Source organism: Oncorhynchus tshawytscha, linkage group LG05, assembly GCF_018296145.1.
Source record: "Oncorhynchus tshawytscha isolate Ot180627B linkage group LG05, Otsh_v2.0, whole genome shotgun sequence".
Lineage (NCBI taxonomy): Eukaryota > Metazoa > Chordata > Actinopteri > Salmoniformes > Salmonidae > Oncorhynchus > Oncorhynchus tshawytscha.
In genome coordinates, this window is record NC_056433.1 from 57,260,387 (window position 1) to 57,282,268 (window position 21,882).

Genomic DNA, 21,882 nt, shown 5'->3' on the forward strand with positions numbered 1-21,882 from the left:
CTTCGGCTCGACACAATCTAAGCAGTCGATTCAAAGTGCCTCTCTCTGTAACAATTTTCTCACTATATTGAGGAAAGAGAAACTTTCTAAATTCCCCACAATTTCAAGGTAGAGGCTGAGCCATAACTGGCATTTATGTAATGCCGCACAATCGCATAGTCCATATTTTTGGTGCGGATAGCTGTTTTGTGTTCAGCTATTTTTACTTTGAGTGCGCGTTTCATCTGACCAATGTAAACATGCCCACAGGGGCATTTGAGCATGTAAACCACAGTGTTGAGATTAAAATTGATAAGTGTAATTGTTCGCCAACGGACTACACAAACTACTCTGTCAAAGTGGAAGAACATTTTTAACTTAAAAAATATATATATGGTAAATAAAACACCATCTTGATTAGGTAAGTATTCAACCCCCTGAGTCAATACATGTTAGAATCACCTTTGGCATAGATTACAGCTGTGAGTCGTTTTGGGTAAGTCTCTCTAAGAGCTTAGCACACCTTGAATGTACAATATTTGTCCATTATTATTTAAAATGTTCTTCAAGTGCTGTCAAGTTGGTTGGTGATCATTGCTAGACAGCCTTTTTCAAGTCTTGCCATAGATTTCCCTGCCAGTTTAAGTCAAAACTGTAACTAGCCCACTCAGGAACATTCAATGTCGTTTTGGTAAGCAACTCCAGTGTATATTTGGCTTTGTGTTTCAGCTTATTGTCCTGCTGAAAGGTACATTTGTCTCCCAGTGTCTGTTGAAAAGTAGACTGAACCAGGTTTTCCTCTAGCTCTACTCCGTAATTTTTATCCTAAAAGTGGAACAGTATTGCTTTCGTCCCTCTCCTCACCCCCACCTGGGCATGAAACTGAGACCCTCTGCACACATCGACAACAGTCACCCTCGAAGCCTCAATACCTATCGCTCCACAAAATCCACAGCCCTTGCAGAGCTAGGGAAACAACTACTTCAATGTCTCAGAGCGAGTGACGTCACCGATTTGAAACTCTACTAGCGTGCACCGCTAACCAGCTAGCCATTTTACACCAGTTACTCAAGCATACCCATAACATGACGCAGCCACCACCATACTTGAAAATATGGTGTGGTGCTCAGTGATGTGTTGTTGGATTTGCTCCAAATATAATGCTTTGTATTCAGGACAAAAAGTTCATTTCGTTGCCACATTGTTTGAGGTATTACTGTAGTGCCTTATTGAAAACAGGATGCATGTTTTAGAATATATTTTATTCTGTACAGGCTTCCTTCTTTTCACTCTCATTTAGGTTAGTATTGTGGAGTAAATACTGTTTTTGATCCATCCTCAGTTTTCTCCTATCACAGCCATTAAACTCTGGAACTTTTTTTAAATCACCATTGGCCTCATGGTGAAATCCCTAAAGGGTTTCCTTCCTCTCTAGCTACTGAGTTAGGAAGGTCACCTGTATCTTTGTAGGGACTGGGTGTATTGATACACCATCCAAAGTATAATAACTTCACCATTGCTCAAAGGGACATTCAATTCTTTCATTTTTTTTACCCATCTACCAATAGATGCCCTTCTTTGCGAACCATTGGAAAACCTCCCTGGTCTTTGTTGTTGACTCCGTGCTTGAAATTCACTGCTCGACTGAGGGACCTTACATATCTGTATGTGTGGGCTATAGAGATGGGGTAGTCATTCAAAAACAATGTTAAACACTATTATTGCACACAGTGAGTCCATGCAACTTATGTGACTTGTTAAGCACATCTTTACTCCTTTAGGCTTGCCATAACAAAAGGGTTGAATACTTACTGACTCAAGACATTTCAGATTTTCATTTTTAATTAGTTTGTAAGCATTTCTAAAAACATAATTCCACTTTGACATTATGGGGTATTGTGTGTACTGTAGTGACACGTCTCAATTTCATCCATTTTAAACACAACAAAATGTGGAAAATTCAAGGGGGGCACTATACACCCATCTAGTACCGGGTCGGACCCCCCTTTGCCTCCAGAACAGCCCGAATTCTACTAGGTGTCGCAAACGTTCCACAGGGATGTTGGTCCATGCTGACGCGACAGCATCATGCAGTTTCTGCAGATTGGACAGCGGTATATTGGTACTGCAAACAGCCCGTTCCATCTCATCTCAAAGATGCTCTATGTGGTTGAGGTCTGGGGAGTGTGCAGGCCACTCAAGTAAACTGAACACACTGTCATGTTCCAGGCAATGTTTTCCACTTCTCAACTGTCCACTCCAGCCCATCGGTGACAAGGACCAACTAGTTGTGCATTCCAAGATGCCGTTTTGCACACCACTGTTATACTACTCCATTATTTGCCCAACCACGCTCAGTCGTTTTGCCCATTCTAACGTTCAATCGAACAGTAATTGAATGCCTCGATGCCTGTCTGTCTGCTTTATATAACAAGACACGGCCATGTGCCTCACTGGCTGTAGTAGCAATCCGTTTTTGTGAACAGGGTGGTGTACCTAATAAACTGTCAGGTGAGTGTATTTGTACATAGCTACCTCAATTACCTTGTACCCCTGCACATCAACTTGGTACTGGTTACTCCCCTTACTGTATATAGCCTTGTTATTCTACTTCCTCTATGTAGCCATGTTATTTTCTACTTCCTGTGTATAGCCATGTCATTTTTTACTATTTATTATTTGTTAACCTGTTGAGTGTAGGGGGCAATATTTTGATGCTTGGATGAAAAACATACGAAAATGAAACTGCCTATTTCTCAGGCCCAGAATCTAGAATATGCATATAATTGTCAGATTAGGATAGAAAACACTCAAAAGTTTCCAAAACGGTCAAAATATTGTCTGTGAGTATAACAGAACTGATATTGCAGGCGAAAACCTGAGGAAAATCCAACCCGAAAGTGCTGTTTTTCCTGAAAGCTCTCTGTTCCATTGCCTGCATTCTCTCCATTTAAAGGGATAGCAACCAGATTCCTTTCCCTATGGCTTCCACATGTTGTGAACAGTCTTTAGACATAGTTTCAGGCTTTTATTTTGAAAAATGAGTGAGAAAGTCATTGTATGGTTGGGTGCCAGCAGCGTTTTGCATGCGCAACAGCTTGGAGCAGACATTTTCTCTCTCTCTCCTATTGAAGAAGGTACAGTCCGGTTGAAATATTATCGATTTATATATTGTAAAAACAACCTGAGGATTGATTAGAAAAAACTTTTGACATGTTTCTACGAACTTGAATGATAATATTTGGAATTTTCATCTGCCCGGTCGTGACCGCTCGAGCCTGTGGTTTTCTGAACATAACACGCCAACCAAATGGAGGTATTTTGGATATAAAAATTATCTTTATGGAACAAAAGGAATATTTATTGGTTAACTGGGAATCTTGTGAGTGCAAAAATCCGAAGATCATCAAAGGTAAGCGATTCATTTTATTGCTTTTCTGACTTTCGTGACCAATCTACTTTGCTGCTAGCTGTTTGTAATGTTTTGTCTGCTGAGAGAGATGTCCTTACATAAACGCTTGGTATGCTTTCGCCGAAAATCTTTTCTTGAAATCTGACACGCCAGGTGGATTAACAACAAGCTAAGCTGTGTTTTGCTATATTGCACTTGTGATTTCATGAAAATTAAATATTTTTAGTCATTTAATTTCAATTTGACGCTCCGCAATTCAGCGGATGTTGACAAATTATCCCGCTAGCGGGATGGGTGCATCAAAAAGTTAATCACTGTGTATTTATTCCTCATGTCACTATTTCTACATTTTTATTTCAATGTTTTTTTTCTTTAACTCTGCATTGTTTGAAAAGGGACCTGTAAATAAGCATTTCATTGTTAAGTATACACCGTTGTTTACAAAGCATGTGGCTAATAAAATTGTATTGTTTGCGCATAAGCACTTTATTCCATCTAAGTGAAAAGGTTGTGCTTCTAGTGCGAGCTCTGTGAGTATCTTCTTTTAAAAGGTTGGGTGTGGAGATTGGGCATCGAGAGGGTCTGCTATCATTTTTGAGAGGGAATGATAAGGAGTTTTATGACCCATTTAACATGGAAAGGTAGGCTACCTACCGTGATTGTAGATATTATTTCCTGGGTTGGTTTGGTCATTTGCATAGTTATCTGCTGGGATGAGTCTAAGCATGTAAAGCCCCATGAGCCTCTGTTTTAGGGTCCTGTGGTTTTCAGCCATCTGTTTTTATTTATATATTTTTTCCCACGTCCTCCCTAGTGGAGAAGCTAAGCCTCCCTTCACTGATGATGTCACAGACAGTGCCTCGCCCCGCCCTGACCTCCCTCACTGCCCAGTGCCTGGTCATGTGTCCAGTTCAGTTCCACTTAACCAGTCTCTCTCTCCTCAGATATCCACTTAAGATGGACGAGATGCGCCTAATGTTCAGACTGGGAGCAGGATGGGGCTGTGTCTTAATCTTATTTTCATCTCCTTTCCTTCACCTGCACTAATATGAAAACACTGTTGAGTAGACTGGTGCTGGGTGGAGGAGAGCTGTTGAGTAGACTGGTGCTGGGTGGAGGAGAGCTGTTTAGTAGACTGGTGCTGAGGAGAGGAGAGCTGTTTAGTAGACTGGTGCTGGGTGGAGGAGAGGTGTTGAGTAGACTGGTGCTGAGTAGAGGAGAGCTGTTTAGTAGACTGGTGCTGGGGGAGGAGAGCTGTTTAGTAGACTGGTGCTGGGTGGAGGAGAGCTGTTTAGTAGACTGGTGCTGGGTGGAGGAGAGCTGTTTAGTAGACTGGTAGCTGGTGGGTGGAGGAGAGCTGTTTGGTAGACTGGTGCTGGGTGGAGGAGAGCTGTTTAGTAGACTGGTGCTGGGTGAGCTGTTTAGTAGACTGGTGCTGGAGGAGAGCTGTTTAGTAGACTGGTGCTGGAGAGCTGTTTAGTAGACTGGTGCTGGGCTGGAGGAGAGCTGTTTAGTAGACTGGTGCTGGGTGGAGGAGAGCTGTTTAGTAGACTGGTGCTGGGGGAGGAGAGCTGTTGAGTAGACTGGTGCTGAGTGGAGGAGAGACTGTTTAGTAGACTGGTGCTGGGGGAGGAGAGCTGTTTAGTAGACTGGTGCTGGGTGGGGGGAGCTGTTGAGTAGACTGGTGCTGGAGGAGAGCTTTAGTAGACTGGTGCTGGGGAGAGCTGTTGAGTAGCTGGTGTTTAGTAGACTGGTGCTGGGTGGAGGAGGGGTAGACTGGTGCTGGGGGAGAGCTGTTTAGTAGACTGGTGCTGGGGGGAGCTGAGAGCTGTTTAGAGCTGTTTAGTAGACTGGTGCTGGGGAGGAGAGCTGTTTAGTAGACTGGTGCTGGGGGGAGGAGAGCTGTTTAGTAGACTGGTGCTGGGGGGAGGGAGAGCTGTTGAGTAGACTGGTGCTGGGTGGAGGAGAGCTGTTGAGTAGACTGGTGCTGAGTAGACTGGTGCTGGAGGAGAGCTGTGCTAGTAGACTGGTGCTGGGGGAGGAGAGCTGTTGAGTAGACTGGTGCTGGGTGGAGGAGAGCTGTTGAGTAGACTGGTGCTGGGTGGAGGAGAGCTGTTGAGTAGACTGGTGCTGGGGAGGAGAGCTGTTTAGTAGACTGGTGCTGGAGGAGAGCTGTTGAGTAGACTGGTGCTGGAGCTGTTGTAGAGGAGCTGAGTAGACTGCTGGGTGGAGGAGAGTAGACTGGTGCTGGGTGGAGGAGAGCTGTTTAGTAGACTGGTGCTGGGGGAGGAGAGCTGTTTAGTAGACTGGTGCTGGGTGGAGGAGAGCTGTTTTAGACTGGTGCTGGGGGAGGAGACTGTTTAGTGCTGTTGCTGGGGGAGGAGAGCTGTTTAGAGCTGGGGGAGGAGACTGGTGACTGGTGGGAGCTGTTTAGTAGCTGCTGGGGGGAGGAGAGCTGTTTAGTAGACTGGTGCTGGGGAGAGGAGAGCTGTTTAGTAGACTGGTGCTGGGGGAGGAGAGCTGTTGAGTAGACTGGTGCTGGTGCTGGTGCTGGAGGAGAGCTGTTTTGAGACTGGTGCTGGGGGAGGAGACTGGTGACTGGTGGAGTGGAGCTGGAGACTGGTGCTGTTGAGTAGACTGGTGCTGGGTGGAGGAGAGCTGTTGAGTAGACTGGTGCTGGGGTGGAGCTGAGTAGACTGGTGCTGGGTGGAGGAGAGCTGTTGAGTAGACTGGTGCTGGGGAGGAGAGCTGTTGAGTAGACTGGTGCTGGGTGGAGGAGAGCTGTTGAGTAGACTGGTGCTGGGTGGAGGAGAGCTGTTGGTAGACTGGTGCTGGGTGGAGGAGAGCTGTTTAGTAGACTGGTGCTGGGGGAGGAGAGCTGTTGAGTAGACTGGTGCTGGGTGGAGAGAGCTGTTGAGTAGACTGGTGCTGGGGGAGGAGAGCTGTTGAGTAGACTGGTGCTGGGTGGAGGAGAGCTGTTGAGTAGACTGGTGCTGGGTGGAGGAGAGCTGTTAGACTGGTGCTGGGGGAGGAGAGCTGTTGAGTAGACTGGTGCTGGGGGAGGAGAGCTGTTGAGTAGACTGGTGCTGGAGGAGAGCTGCTGTAGACTGGTGCTGGAGGAGAGCTGTTTGAGTAGACTGGTGCTGGAGGAGGGTTGGAGACTGGTGCTGGGTGGAGGAGAGCTGTTGAGTAGACTGGTGCTGGGGGGGAGCTGTTGAGTAGACTGGTGCTGGGTGGAGGAGAGCTGTTGAGAGACTGGTGCTGGGTGGAGGAGAGCTGTTGAGTAGACTGGTGCTGGGGGAGGAGAGCTGTTGAGTAGACTGGTGCTGGGTGGAGGAGAGCTGTTGAGTAGACTGGTGCTGGGTGGGGAGAGCTGTTGGTAGACTGGTGCTGGGTGGAGGAGAGCTGTTTAGTAGACTGGTGCTGGGGGAGGAGAGCTGTTGAGTAGACTGGTGCTGGGGGAGGAGAGCTGTTTAGTAGACTGGTGCTGTTAGACTGGTGCTGTGGGGAGGAGAGCTGTTTAGTAGACTGGTGCTGGGGGAGGAGAGCTGTTAGTAGACTGGTGCTGGGTGGAGGAGAGCTGTTGAGTAGACTGGTGCTGGGTGGAGGAGCTGGGACTGGTGCTGGGTGGAGGAGAGCTGTTTAGTAGAGAGCTAGACTGGTGCTGGGTGGAGGAGAGCTGTGCTGGGTGGAGGAGAGCTGTTGAGTAGACTGGTGCTGGGTGGAGCTGTTTAGGAGACTGGTGCTGGGTGGGAGGAGTAGACTGGTGCTGGGTGGGGAGAGCTGTTGAGTAGACTGGTGCTGGGGGGAGGAGAGCTGTTTAGTAGACTGGTGCTGGGTGGAGGAGAGCTGTTGAGTAGACTGGTGCTGTTTAGTAGACTGGTGCTGGGTGGAGGAGAGCTGTTTAGTAGACTGGTGCTGGGTGGAGGAGAGCTGGTAGCTGGTGGGGTGGAGAGCTGTTTAGTAGACTGGTGCTGGGTGGAGGAGAGCTGTTTAGTAGACTGGTGCTGGGTGGAGGAGAGCTGTTTATTAGACTGGTGCTGGGGAGAGCTGTTGAGTAGACTGGTGCTGGGTGGAGGAGAGCTGTTTAGACTGGTGCTGGGTGGAGGAGAGCTGTTGAGTAGACTGGTGCTGGGTGGAGGAGAGCTGTTTAGACTGGTGCTGGGTAGAGCTGGTGCTGGGTGGAGGAGAGCTGTTTAGTAGACTGGTGCTGGGTGGAGGAGAGCTGTTGAGTAGACTGGTGCTGGGTGGAGGAGAGCTGTTGAGTAGACTGGTGCTGGGTGGAGGAGAGCTGTTTAGTAGACTGGTGCTGGGTGGGGAGGAGAGCTGAGTAGACTGGTGCTGGGTGGGAGAGCTGCTTTAGTAGACTGGTGCTGGTGGGGGAGAGAGAGCTGCTTTAGTAGACTGGTGCTGGGTGGAGGAGAGCTGTTTAGTAGACTGGTGCTGGGGGGAGAGGTAGACTGGTGCTGCTTTAGTAGACTGGTGCTGGGGAGAGGAGAGCTGTTTAGTAGCTGGTGCTGGGGGAGGAGAGCTGTTTAGTAGACTGGTGCTGAGGGAGTAGACTGGTGCTGGGTGGGAGAGCTGTTGAGTAGACTGGTGCTGGGTGGAGGAGAGCTGTTTAGTAGACTGGTGCTGGGTGGAGGAGAGCTGTTTGTAGTGCTGGGTGGAGGAGAGCTGTTAGTAGACTGGTGCTGGGGAGAGCTGGTGACTGGTGCTGGAGGAGAGCTGTTGAGTAGACTGGTGCTGGGTGGAGGAGAGCTGTTAGACTGTTGCTGGGGGAGGAGAGCTGTTGAGTAGACTGGTGCTGGGGGGGAGAGCTGTTGAGTAGACTGGTGCTGGGGAGAGGAGAGCTGTTGAGTAGACTGGTTCTGGTGGAGGAGAGCTGTTTAGTAGACTGGTGCTGGGGGGGAGCTGAGAGCTGCTGGGTGGAGGAGAGCTGAGTAGACTGGTGCTGGGTGGAGGAGAGCTGTTGAGTAGACTGGTGCTGGGGGGGAGAGCTGTTGAGTAGACTGGTGCTGGGTGGAGGAGAGCTGCTGTTTAGTAGACTGGTGCTGGGTGGAGGAGAGCTGTTGAGTAGACTGGTGCTGGGTGGAGGAGAGCTGTTGAGTAGACTGGTGCTGGGGGAGGAGAGCTGTTAGTAGACTGGTGCTAGACTGGTGCTGGGGGTGGAGCTGAGAGCTGTTTAGTAGACTGGTGCTGGTGCTGGGGGGAGAGCTGAGTAGACTGGTGCTGGGTGGAGGAGAGCTGTTGAGTAGACTGGTGCTGGGTGGAGAGCTGTTGAGTAGACTGGTGCTGGGTGGAGGAGAGCTGTTGAGTAGACTGGTGCTGGGTGGAGAGCTGTTGAGTAGACTGGTGCTGGGGGAGGAGAGCTGTTGAGTAGACTGGTGTGGGGGAGACTGGTAGACTGGTGCTGGGGGAGGAGAGCTGTTTAGAGTTCTAGACTGGTGCTGGGCTGGGGAGGAGAGCTGTTGAGTAGACTGGTGCTGGGTGGAGGAGAGCTGTTGGGTGGAGGAGAGCTGTAGACTGGTGCTGGGGGAGAGCTGTTGAGTAGACTGGTGCTGGGTGGAGGAGACTGGTGCTGTTGAGTAGACTGGTGCTGGGTGGAGGAGAGCTGTTGAGTAGACTGGTGCTGGGTGGAGGAGAGCTGTTGAGTAGACTGGTGCTGGGTGGAGGAGAGCTGTTTAGTAGACTGGTGCTGGGTGGAGCTGGAGAGCTGCTTTAGTAGACTGGTGCTGGGTGGAGGAGAGCTGTTTAGTAGACTGGTGCTGGGTGGAGGAGAGCTGTTTAGTAGACTGGTGCTGGGTGGAGGAGAGCTGTTTATTAGACTGGTGCTGGGTGGAGGAGAGCTGTTTAGTAGACTGGTGCTGGGTGGAGGAGAGCTGTTGAGTAGACTGGTGCTGGGTGGAGGAGAGCTGTTTAGTAGACTGGTGCTGGGTGGAGGAGAGCTGTTGAGTAGACTGGTGCTGGGTGGAGGAGAGCTGTTGAGTAGACTGGTGCTGGGTGGAGGAGAGCTGTTTAGTAGACTGGTGCTGGGTGGAGGAGAGCTGTTGAGTAGACTGGTGCTGGGTGGAGGAGAGCTGTTGAGTAGACTGGTGCTGGGTGGAGGAGAGCTGTTGAGCTGTAGACTGGTGCTGGGTGGGGAGAGCTGTTTAGTAGACTGTTGCTGGGTGGAGGAGAGCTGTTGAGAAGACTGGTGCTGGGTGGAGGAGAGCTGTTTGAGTAGACTGGTGCTGGGTGGAGGAGAGCTGTTGAGTAGACTGGTGCTGGGGTGGAGGAGAGCTGTTGAGTAGACTGGTGCTGGGTGGAGGAGAGCTGTTGAGTAGACTGGTGCTGGGTGGAGGAGAGCTGTTGAGTAGACTGGTGCTGGGTGGAGGAGAGCTGTTTTAGTAGCCCGGTTGAAGTAGGGATGTGACAAATATAAACTTTTCTTCGTGTTTAAACTGCAATTTGTTTTAATTGGTTTTCCGTTATAATAAAATTCCATGTGAATTCACAATGCAGCTGCAATGCTGCCAGAAACGCTTTGGGTCTTGCTTGCATTTCTCTACCAAATTTTTCAACTGTAACGACAATGACGTCATGGTGGAGAGTCGACTCCAAAATAATTGTTTCCACGATTCCTTGCAGGTAGACTCCTATTTCTCAGTGTCAAGATTTGATTCCGCTATGAATCAACTCTTATGATTCAATATTATTGGAACAGTACTTCCGGTAACATGAACACTTGCATCTTTTATAGCGAACTAGCGAGGGGAAGGGCACAGTATAGGCATGTCGGCCACCAGGCACACAGTCAGAACCATGCGCTAGATCTTGTGGCAATCAAAAGCTGTATCTCACAGCATTCCATTGCATCTCGCAATTTCTTGGCTTGCAATGTCTCACAACTTCAGTAAAGCAGGGTCTATCATCAATGAATAGGCTAGGATATTCTAGATGCAACAGACCGAAGACTGAACACACACTCGCATCATTTGTAAAGAGAAAGAGCAGGCGAGCCAGCATGAGCGAGAGCGAGGAGGGGGCAGGCAGAAAGAACCGTCTGTATACGTCTTGGTAATCTGTATCTCTTAATGTCTTGTCTTGCATGCCTCACGTTCACCAAAGTAGCCAAAAGTTTGCCTCTTCCTCTCCGGTTTTATTTAAATGACACAAAGTTCCCCAGGCCTATATAGCCTACTGTCTAGTTAGGCTATAACACTGAAACTAAAATACATTTTTCTTAACGTTAAGGATCCCAATTTTGTGAAACGGGGGAGGCTGGTGCTGTGTGGAGGAGGCTTACGCTGCCCTGGGTGGCTGATGTGTCTAGGGCCCAATAAAATCTAACATTTTTTTGCCTGGTTCCGTTTTCTCCATTTTTGTTTTTACAGGTTTGTTTTTCCTCTTGCAAGCTACATTGGTTCTTAAATACATAATGCCCTTGCATCATCTTCGTGGAGGAAGGATGTTGTGTTAAGTAGATGATGATGATTTACGTTTTTGGTGTCTAAGCCTGAGGGATCTTAGGAATGCTATAGTAAGCATGGATGCATCCTTAGTTGTCTCATGGAATCTATGAAAAGGCCTATACTGTTTCGCATACAACATATTGTTTTTCAACCATTTATCACCATAATCTTGACGTTGATCCACCTATTTGAATATGTTAATAACCATTAGGTGTTTTCCATTACTAATGTGGTTCTCTTTCTTTCCTTTTTTAGGAACCGATAAAGTCACGGGCTCCACAGCTTCACTTGGAATATAGATTTTATAAACAGTTGGGAAGTTCAGGTAAGCACATACAGCTACAGTGTTATAACTGTTTAATAACAGTGTTTGCTAGTAGGCTCAGCTGGATGGATGGCCATCTTCTCTGCACACGTATCTGGGAGATATGAAAGCCCTGTCCCCCTCCTACAGATGGTTGTTCCCTAGCAGGCCCAGGACCTTCATGCCATGTCTATGTGCTCTCTCTGTGCTGTGATCCGTGGGGCTGTGCTGTACCTCCAGAGGGGAGAGGTGGGGCAGTAGGATCATGTGGTGGGGAGGGACAGGGACCTGGAACAGCCCACAGCAAAGCTTGGCCAGCCTGGAATGCTTAGTGTTTGATCCTCTCACTGCTTAATTCTATCATTGAAAAATATCTCTGACATTGGGCCACTTTAAAAAAAAAACTGTTTATTTTAACCAAAGTAATTAGTACTATACTTTTCATCATTAGTTAGTTCAAGTCACTTTTTTATGAGCATTTGATCTGTTAAGAAAACAACTGGTAAATAGATTGTATTGTATTTGAGGGTAGGTAGGGACAAGCTGACCACTTGTATTCTAATTCCACTAAATGTGACTGAGGACACTGGTCTTTGATCCTTTTGGCTTTTAAAGAAAGAGATAAACAGCTTGGGCAAAGCCTGTGCATTCATTTGATCACTGGAGTGGAAGGCCACACACACACACACATGCACTCTAAGACGAGTATGTGTCACTGCGCCCAGGGATGTTCTCTTTCATAAGACAAGTGTGTGTCTCTTTCTCTCTCATAGAGAGCTGATCACCTGCCAGCTTACTCTCTGTCCCTGTGCCAGAGCAGCAGCTCCACAGTGTAAATAGGGAGTTGGAGTGCAGGGCATTAGAGGTGTCCTAGGCTAGTCTATTTATAGATGGCCTTCAATGTAGGGCCATTATCATATATATCTACTTCCATCGCTCGTCTCAGCAATGCCTCTGGCCGGCCTGAAGAAGAAAGGCCAGGGAAACTCTCCTGTGATGTACAGGGAAAAGGGCTGGCCTATCTCTCTGTCAGCTATCCTTTGTTGTGTTCTGTCTGACTGGGCCAGTAGTTGTATTCCCAATCCCAGGCAGCACAGCATAGTACATTGTGCTATTTATCTTCCTTACACCTATTTGAGAACAGAGTCGATCGAAGTTGCTTGTGGATCCTCATTCATTCATTGGATAGTGAGTCTTTATCCCCACCCCTTGGGCCAGCCCATTGAAGGAGTCCATGTCCTCTGTAGTGTTTCCACTGATGCGTTATACACATCCTGACTTCCCTCTCCTCCTCCGGCCACTGTGGCAGAGGGACCACCAGAGAGAGGCCTGCTACCATCTCATAGGCTGAGCTAAAGATGGAGCCAGTGACAATGTTGGCCCAGCTTTCCTCCCATTATAGAATGGAGGGGGAAAAGTGTTACTCTTACTAGTTGCTACATCTATTGAAAAATTGTGTGGAATAGTGAGGAATTATCATGTCTTCTTCTGCTTATGATTCTTCTGTAAAAATGATTATGTGTGGTACAGATTGATACAGGTGTGTAGTCCTTTTACAATGTGAATGTGACATAATTTAAGCCAGGGTCAAGCCCTGGTCTGAACCTGGACCCCACTGCCACAAATACTGGAGCTGTGTCAGCTGTACATGGTGCTTAAGAGGAGCTTATCTTAAGAGTGTTAATTCTCTCCTGCCCTGGAAAGCACCCAATCACTAGAACAACACATTCAGTTACACACACTAGCTGGCCTGGTCTGGCCACGCCCCAACCCCAACATTAACCAATGAGCATGGGGTGTCTGAGACATCATACACTTTTTACGTCACTATCAATAATTTAACTGGATGACTGGTTGACTTGAGCTCACACAGTCCTGATAGCATGTTCTTCGCTTGTGAAAGCACTGCATGTGACCAGTCTCCTTATGAGATGATTTAAGATTTCACTGATAATATCAGTGCATGTGAATATTTAGTAACCCATCATCAAAGCTTTGCCTCAGAGCATTGCCTGCTCTTACACAAGTCGTATGTGTGTCCTTCTACAGTGCCCACTGCCCTGGTATCTTGGGAGTGATAAATCAATCAGTGCCATTTTGAGTATGAGTTTGCAGTGATCTTCTGTGGTCCATCCAGTCCAGAGCAGTCTGGATATTTTATGCGCTGCCTTCCTGGGATAGATAACATAACCTACCACTGAGTCACACAGGCTCTATGCAGGGCAGGCCGGCTGGACGATCACGTTTCATCCCGGCTACATCGCGATAGCGCTGCCTGCCCAGCCTAATGAAATCAGCGCCGCCTTTTTTCTCCCCGATGCACTCGGCATTCTAAATGTTTAATTGAGACCGCCTCCCTCTCGGGCTCAGCCTAAACTTTGACATTTCATTGTAGGGCAACATTGTCTGCCACAGTGGCCAGGCTGAGAGGGGCCCCTGTCTGAGACAATACTCTGGATTGTTCCAGACACGTTTCACTTGTGTTTGGAGAGAGTGGGTTGTGAGCAGTGCACAGAATGGCACTGGAAGGCAGCAGAATAGACTTTGAAGCTAGTGGTGCTGCGGACAGCAGCCAATTATATCTGTTGTCATAAATCACGATAAAGAATAGTTTCTAGGAAACCACTCACTCCTTGCATAAGTGCTTTTATTACAGGCGTGATTGGCTAGGGTTATTTTTACACTGGAATAACATCCACATAGTACTTAGCAAATATGATTAGGTGTAGCTTTTGTCAAAGATAAAATCATTCTTGTTTGAATGGTTTCCCTGAAATGGACATTTTATTCTAGGCCTTTTCCATTTCAGTTGAAGCTTTTCCCCAGCTGTTATCTTTGTTGTATTTACAGCACTAGAGTTCCCCAGTATGGAGTAATGTAGGTGTAGTCGGGGACAGTTGTTCTAGCGTAGACACTTTCCAATTGATCAGTGCATTGGCAGGGTTGCTGAATGCCCTCCCTAGATTTGGGCGGCTTTGATGAGTCAGCTTACTTGTTGATCTTTTGTCGCTGCCGACCTCGGCCGCCATCGCCATCATTACCAGGCAAGTTCTACTGCCTAAAGTGCCATGGGACAGCTGTGTGGATGTGTGAGATCTGCACTGCTTCGCTGTGGGAGTGACTTGAGGGGTGATCAGGTAAATCCTGCTCTAATCCCTCCCCTCCTCCCCACACTCACACAGCCTCCCGGCCAGCCTGCCATACTGCTAAAGCTGCTGATCCTCTCCTCTCTCTGACGGGGTCGGGGTGCCCTCGGGGCGACAGCCGCCTGCTGGGAGGGGAGCATGCAGTCACTTTGGCACAACTGCCAGCCAAGGAATGGAATGAAGGCCACTGGTATCAGATACTGGTCTGAACTGGTGAGGCATAACCTGGAGCTGTATGTGTCCTTGGAGGCTGGACCATAAGGTCATGGTGGCCATGGGGTCACAAATGGCCATTGCCCTTTGTTCTGTTCCACATAGGGAATAGAGTTACTGTTAAACTGGAAGTCTCCTCTTCAGAGAATTTTTACTGTGATGATAAACTCCTAAATTCCTCCCAGGTCACACATACAACATGACCAAAAGTATGTGGCCATCTGCTCATTGAATAAAAATCATGGGCATTAATATGGAGTCGGTCCCTCCTTTGCTGCTTTAACAGCCTCCACTTTTCTTGAAAGGCTTTCCACTAGATGTTGGAACATTGCTGCGGGGACTTGCTTCCATTAAGCCACGAGCATTAGTGAGGTCGGCACTGATGTTGGGTGATTAGGCCTGGCTCGCAGTTGGCGTTCTAATTCATCCCAAAGGTGTTCGATGGGGTTGAGGTCAGGGCTCTGTGCAGGCCAGTCAAGTTCTTCCACACCAATCTCGACAAACCATTTCTGTATGGACCTTGCTTTGTGCACCCGGGGGCATTGTCATGCTGAAACAGTAAAGGGCCTTCCCCAAACTGTTACCACAAAGTTGGAAGCACAGAGTTGTCTAGAATGACATTGAATGCTGTAGCGTTAACATTTCCCTTCACTGGGACTAAGGGCCTAGTCTGAACCATGAAAAACAGCCCCAGACCATTATTCCTTCTCCACCAAACTTTACAGTTCGCACTATGCATTCGAGTATGTAGCGTTCTCCTGGCATCCGCCAAACCCAGATTTGTCCATTGGACTCCCAGATGTTGAAGCATGATTCATCACTCCAGAGAACGTGTTTCCACTGCTCCAGAGTCCAATGGCGGCGAGCTTTACACCACTCCAGCCAACGCTTGGCATTGCGCATGGTGGTCATAGGCTTGTGTGCTGCTGCTCAGCAATGGAAACTCATTTCATGAAGCTCTCGACGAACAGCTCTTCTTCTGGCGTTGCTTCCAGATGCAGTTCGGAACTCGGTAGTGAGTGTTGTAACCAAGGACAGACGATTTTTATGTTCTTCAGCACTGGTCGGTCACAAGATCACAGGACGTGTCTGTGATCTTGTGTGGCCTACCACTTCGCGGCTGAGCCGTTGTTGCTCCTAGACGTTTCCACTTCCCAATAACAGTACTTACAGTTGAGTGGGTCAGCTCTAGCTGGGCAGAAATTTGACAAACTGACTTGTTGGAAAGGTGGCATCTTATGACGGTGCCACATTGAAAGTCACTGAGCTCTTCATTAAGGCCATTCTACTGCCAATGTTTGTCTATGGAGATTGCATGGCTGTGTGCTCAATTTTATACATCAGTCAGCAACGGGTGTGGCTGAAATAGCCGAATCCGCTAATTTGAAGGAGTGTCCATATACTTCTGTACATATAGTGTATGACCACATGACAGGGCGTGTTGGCAAACAGTTTTTTTCCATCACACGGCATCAACGTTCACACGTTTTTGTTTACCATCCATGTTGTTCTAATCGAAACCGCCTTCCCACACACGTAGTCTGCTCAATATCAACATGGCTCTGTAGCCAAAGCCCTACTACCCTTCTTTAACTACCACCTTTCATGCATCCGTAGTCCCTCCGCCTCTAAGCATTTTTAGAAGAGCCGAATGCTTTTAATGCTTTTAGAATATCTGTGGCTCTTATGATGCTAAAACAGATGGTTAGTAGTTAAGCCTTTTTTAAACCTTTAGGATTCTGGCACGCTCCCTGTAAGTTGTATATCATATATCATGTGTCCCTGCCTGTCTCTGTGTTGCAGAGGGTATTCCTCAGGTGTACTACTTTGGGCCATGTGGCAAGTACAATGCCATGGTGCTGGAGCTGCTGGGGCCCAGCCTGGAAGACCTGTTTGATCTCTGTGACCGCACCTTCTCCCTCAAGACCGTCCTTATGATAGCCATACAGCTGGTAAGAATAGAATTGTTGTTTACGTAAGTAAGTGTCTTACACCCAGGTGCCCAACCTATATTTTATAAGACTACTCTATGGTGTTATCTCTATAGTCTATAGATGTGTCGATGGCTCATTTACAGTGTTTGCATTTGAAAAGTGCACTGAGAGAGTTTGAGATAGCTTGTTTACATGCTCAATGCTCTATCTCCCAGATAACGCGGATGGAGTTTGTCCACACAAAGAGCTTGATATACAGAGACGTGAAGCCAGAGAACTTTTTGGTGGGGCGGCCGGGCAGCAAGAGGCAGCACACAATCCACATCATCGACTTTGGGCTGGCCAAAGAATACATCGACCCCGAGACCAAAAAACACATCCCGTACCGGGAGCACAAGAGCCTGACAGGCACGGCGCGCTACATGAGCATCAACACACACCTGGGGAAAGGTGAGAAATGATCATGAAGACACACAAAGCTGTGTTATTGGAAAGATGGACATTTTCTTTCCTAATCCTGTGAACCTGTTCTGAAGTTAATTATCCACTTTTCCATTATGTTCAGTAAGAGCATAACTTCATCATGTAGATGGATCATGCATTGATTGATGCATTTTAGATGTTCACATTATGACCTAAGCCTTATGGTGTCATATATAGTTGAAGTGGTGGATAATTGTGAGAGTAACAAACTCTTCTTCTCCTCCAGAGCAAAGCAGACGGGATGATCTGGAGGCTCTGGGTCACATGTTTATGTACTTCCTGCGAGGCAGCCTTCCCTGGCAAGGCCTGAAGGTATACAGTTTCATGATATCTACATGATCTCAGACACACCCTGTCACTTAGCCCCCCAACACAAAATAACTTCTCTCATTCAAGGCCCAAGTGACATTTCAAGGCCTCAGACTCTAGAAAGTGTTTACAGTATTTAGGGAAGAGGAAGACATGTTAGGGGAAAATACAATGAAAATAGTGCTGTAACCATACACAGGAAGGATTTTCACCTCCTGAGATTTGAATCGTCTCTGTGTAAATGAATTAACAATGGAAAAACATATTCATATAATGCAGTTTCTACATTTTTAAAATTGTTTTATTTCTATCATTGTGCAATTTATGCCGGATACCACCATTTAGCTCATACCTTTTGGTCTCTGCAGTGTTTAATAGATGTAAATGTCATCTTATTTTACCAACATAAGTCACTCCCACACTTTCCCCTTTGAGGTCCTCTCCACCCAGGCTAGTGTCAGGAAGAGGACCTGTGTGGCAGCGTATAGCTATCTAGAAGAAAAAGAAACGCACACCTATTTAGGCGAGGTGCAGGCTAGCAGAGTAGGAAACTTGAAAATAATGGAGAGCCACACACTCTAGGAGCTCAGATGCAAAAATGTAATAGCCAACGTTTCGACAGCCAAGCTGTCTTCATCAGGGTATTCAAATTTAGCATCTGAGCTCCTAGAGTGTGCGACTCTCCATTATTTTCAAGCATATAGCTATCTAACTGTAGAATATCATGGTAGAACTCATTTAACTATTTTTTGGGGGCTCCTGAGTGGCGCAGCGGTCTAAGGCACTGCATCTCAGTGCTAGAGGCGTCACTACAGACCCTGGTTTGATTCCAGGCTGTATCACAATCGGCCTTGATTGGGAGTCCCATAGTGTGTGGCACAATTGGCCCAGCATCGTCCGGGTTAGGGTTTGGCTGGGGTAAGCCGTCATTGTAAATACGAATTTGTTAAGGACCATACTTTTTTTTTTTTTTGCCTAAAATGACATACCCAAATGTAGCCTGTAGCTCAGGGCCTGAAGCAAAGATATGCTTATTCTTGATACCATTTGAAAGGAAACACTTTGAAGTTGGTGGAAATGTGAAATTCATGTAGGAGACTTATAACACATTAGATCTGGTAAAAGATAATACAAAGATGATGCATTATTATTATTTTTTTAATCATCTTTGAAATGCAAGAGAAAGGTGACAATGTACTATTCCAGGTTAGGTGCAATTTGTATTTTGGCCACTAGATGGCAAAAGTGCATGTGCAAAGTTTTAGACTGATTCAATGAACAATTGCATTTCTGTTCCAAATGTTGTATCAAGACTGCCAAAATGTTGTATCAAGACTACCCAAATGTTCCTAATAGGTTTATTAATACATTTTCAAGTTCATAACTGTGCACTCTCTTCAAACAATAGCATGGTATTCTTTCTCTCTAATAGCTACTGTAAATTGGACAGTGCCGTTAACAAGACTTTAAGCTTTCTGCCCATATCAGATATCAGACACCGATCCCATAGATGTTAACTGACTTGCCTAGTTAAATAAAGGTTAAATAAATAAAAAAATAAGAAGCCCCCTGTATAACAGCCTCATGTCAACTCTGGACATAAAATGGCTTACGAGAGGATTTGCATGTGGATGCGAACTAAAACGCGTAAATTTTCTACGTAAGACCGTTATTCCCATTCAATTACACTGCCTCCAGCTATGTATTGCCCCGAATTTGGCATTATATTTTGCTTTCTGCAAAGCTGTAGTTTTTCAACTCTACTGTGCTGTGTGGGAATTAAAGCTAAATGTGTGGGAGAATAATTGTTGTACTTTGTTGATTCCAGGCAGACACTTTGAAGGAGAGGTATCAGAAGATTGGAGATACCAAGCGAGCTACTCCAATTGAAGTGCTTTGTGAAAGCTTCCCCGGTCAGATTTGATTGGTTTCATTTGGAATGTGTTACTCCTTCCTTTTTGTTTAGGTCTAGTTCTAGATCAGTTTATGCAAATGTAGTAATTTGTGTGCCTTCGTCCTGCAGAAGAGATGGCCACCTATCTGCGTTACGTGAGGAGGCTGGACTTCTTTGAGAAACCTGATTACGACTACTTACGGAAACTCTTCACTGACCTCTTCGATAGGAACGGCTATGTCTTTGATTATGAATACGACTGGGTCGGCAAGCCACTTGTGAGTCTCCTTCATCACTTGATTCTTCTCCCTTTTCAAAGTTTTGAGGGGACCGCTTGACCCCTCTATCTGCACATTTTAATTTGTCTTTTTCTGTAAATAATCAGACAGGATGTAAATGGAGATTTCCTGTGATGTCTTAGTGGTTCGAGGGCCTATTTTATTTATTATTTATTTTTTACATATATCTTCATGTCGTGGTCGGAGTAAAGTATTTTATGTCCTAGATAAAATGCTGTGTCATTTTGTCCCCCACCATAGCCTACACCGATAGGCCCCATCCCCAGTGACACACCCGCTCAGCCCAGCAGAGACAAAGCACAACAGCAGACCAAAAACCAGGTAACCTCACCGCCGCCCGCCACACCCACCCACCTCGTCAGTGGAGTTCCCCCTTGTCTGAGGCAACTGCCAACCCTCCTGTCCTACTCTCAACTTCCTCAAGAATATGGCCTCTTTTACAGTGTTATTCACTCCATCCTCTTTAATCTACTCTACTCTGTTTTTGCGATTGAGCAAGAATGATTGGGAACTGATGACCCTATTATAATTGTGGTTAAATGTTGTAGCATCATCTTTGAAAGTTCAACTGTTTTAGCATTGGATGGTTTTGTCTTCAACCTTTTCTCCTTAAAAACGAGTCATTGCTTTGCAAAATGCAGTGCGTTCACACACATCAGCAATGACAAAGCAGTTTGCTTCGTGTGGCAAAATTGCATGCTTTCCCTTCCTGGTTCTATCAGCATGCTATTTTAGCTTTGATCCTACTACACTGTCATCAACATGACACATCATGTTTTTAGACCTTTATTAGTCTTTTTTAATCTTTTTCTCTAAAAAACCACAAGGTTTTATAATTGTCCTTTGCGGTGTACTCGCAGCTGTAATTATGACTCTCCAGTACAATGTAATGAGTATCATCATTTATGAACATAAACAGGCAACACGTTGCATAGTACAAACAATCACAGAGTTTATTACAGAAACCAGGAATAGTCACAACAATGATTAGCTCATTTAGTAAGGACAATAGACAGGAGATTGCTGCGGGCTGGAAGAAAATATAGATTTTGGAATAAAAGACTAGACCCTTAGTGTTTCCGATCAAGGCTGTTTTCACTCCTGCATGAGGCAGTGGGCTCTGCTTTGTTTTGCTCTATTTTCCTTCTGTTAACATAGTCTGTTTTAACAAGCCTGCTTCTTCTTGTGAGATGTCTTCTGTATTTATTTTCGTTTGTTTGTTTTTGTTGACTTTCTTTCCCCATTCACTACCACACTACCTTCTACCTCTTCACTCCTGCCCCCATAACCTGCCTCCCCTCCCCCTGTGCTCCTTGCATCAGTCTCCTGAGCCCAAAGGAGATGAGTCTCAGCGTCAGCCCTCTCCAATGACCAATAAGGAGACACTGGGGTCGTATGTCACGGCCGAAAGGCTGGGGGGCTCTGTACAGGTACTGCTTGCTGCGCATGGTGCTGCATGACGGTCTGTCCACCCCAGCTTTCTCTGCCTCTCTGTCTGTCCGTCTTTCTGTCTGTCTCTGTATGTCTGCTCGCTCTGTCTGCTCTGCTTCACTCATCTGCTCCAGGCTGATAACAGGGGAGGGAAGCTGTCAGGAGAACCATGAGGTCACTGTCATTGAAACCTTTTATCAGGACAGGAACCCCCCTCCCCTCTCCCTAGAAAAGGGATCTCATTGAGTATGAACAGTCTCAGCGCTAACTCCACTTTGAAGGGATGAAGGGGCAACAGCAGCTCAGAAGATATTCAAAAAACATTTGAATATCTGACTGGATATTTCATATCTATAGTCCTTCATGGTGCAATTATGACTTGCTTTAAATGGTAAGTGATGTACAGTCTCCAGTCTCAGATTAGAAACTTTTAGGATAATTAGTAAAGCAAATGTGCCATCTAGTGTCCTGGAAGGGAATTTCACCCTTTGGAATTATTACCTCTTTTTTCCAACTAGTAGATACATTTACAATGTAATGTGGTCAAGGGTAACAGTTATAAGCTAATGCTTCAATTAACTCATTTCCCATGAAGGATTAAGTACAGATAATGTATCATGATTTGATCATATATCCTAAAAACAGACATCCTGTTTAAAATTCCCTGTGTTCACCTGTACAGGTGATGAGCTCGACAAATGGAGAGCTGAACACTGACGACCCGACGGCAGGACACTCCAACGCTCCCATCACTGCTCCCACCGAGGTGGAGGTGGCTGATGATACAAAGTAAGACAGCTGTCTTTCCCTGGGGTTGACTGGCAGTGGCTCGGTCTCACTACCTCTGGGAGTCATTGCAAGAAACACACTGTCAAATAGAAATATGGGTTCTGAACCCATTAATTCAAAATACTGTTCAAACAAAATATTGAACAAGTTGCACACATTTAAGGCCTCTAAATGTTGAGTTAATATTTTTAACATGACATTTTTTGATATGCAACATTAATTTACTAGTATATCCTTG

General features: G+C 46.4%; 1 protein-coding gene across 4 annotated transcripts in view; it reads left to right on the forward strand.

Annotated features, from left to right (window-relative positions):
- Nucleotides 1-21,882, forward strand: part of csnk1g2b (casein kinase 1, gamma 2b) — a 42,287-nt gene that overhangs the window by 19,406 nt on the left and 999 nt on the right. For 2 of the 4 annotated variants that reach the window (XM_024421514.2, XM_042322134.1), the window contains exons 3-10: nucleotides 11,098-11,167; nucleotides 16,309-16,457; nucleotides 16,655-16,889; nucleotides 17,149-17,234; nucleotides 19,060-19,144; nucleotides 19,255-19,403; nucleotides 19,665-19,745; nucleotides 21,538-21,644. In XM_024421514.2, the coding sequence (XP_024277282.2) occupies nucleotides 11,098-11,167; nucleotides 16,309-16,457; nucleotides 16,655-16,889; nucleotides 17,149-17,234; nucleotides 19,060-19,144; nucleotides 19,255-19,403; nucleotides 19,665-19,745; nucleotides 21,538-21,644 (962 nt within the window). Of the gene's footprint in view, nucleotides 1-11,097; nucleotides 11,168-16,308; nucleotides 16,458-16,654; nucleotides 16,890-17,148; nucleotides 17,235-19,059; nucleotides 19,145-19,254; nucleotides 19,404-19,664; nucleotides 19,746-20,746; nucleotides 20,855-21,537; nucleotides 21,645-21,882 lie in introns of all 4 variants that reach the window. The other 2 variants (XM_024421515.2, XM_042322135.1) reach the window with 2 other exon arrangements.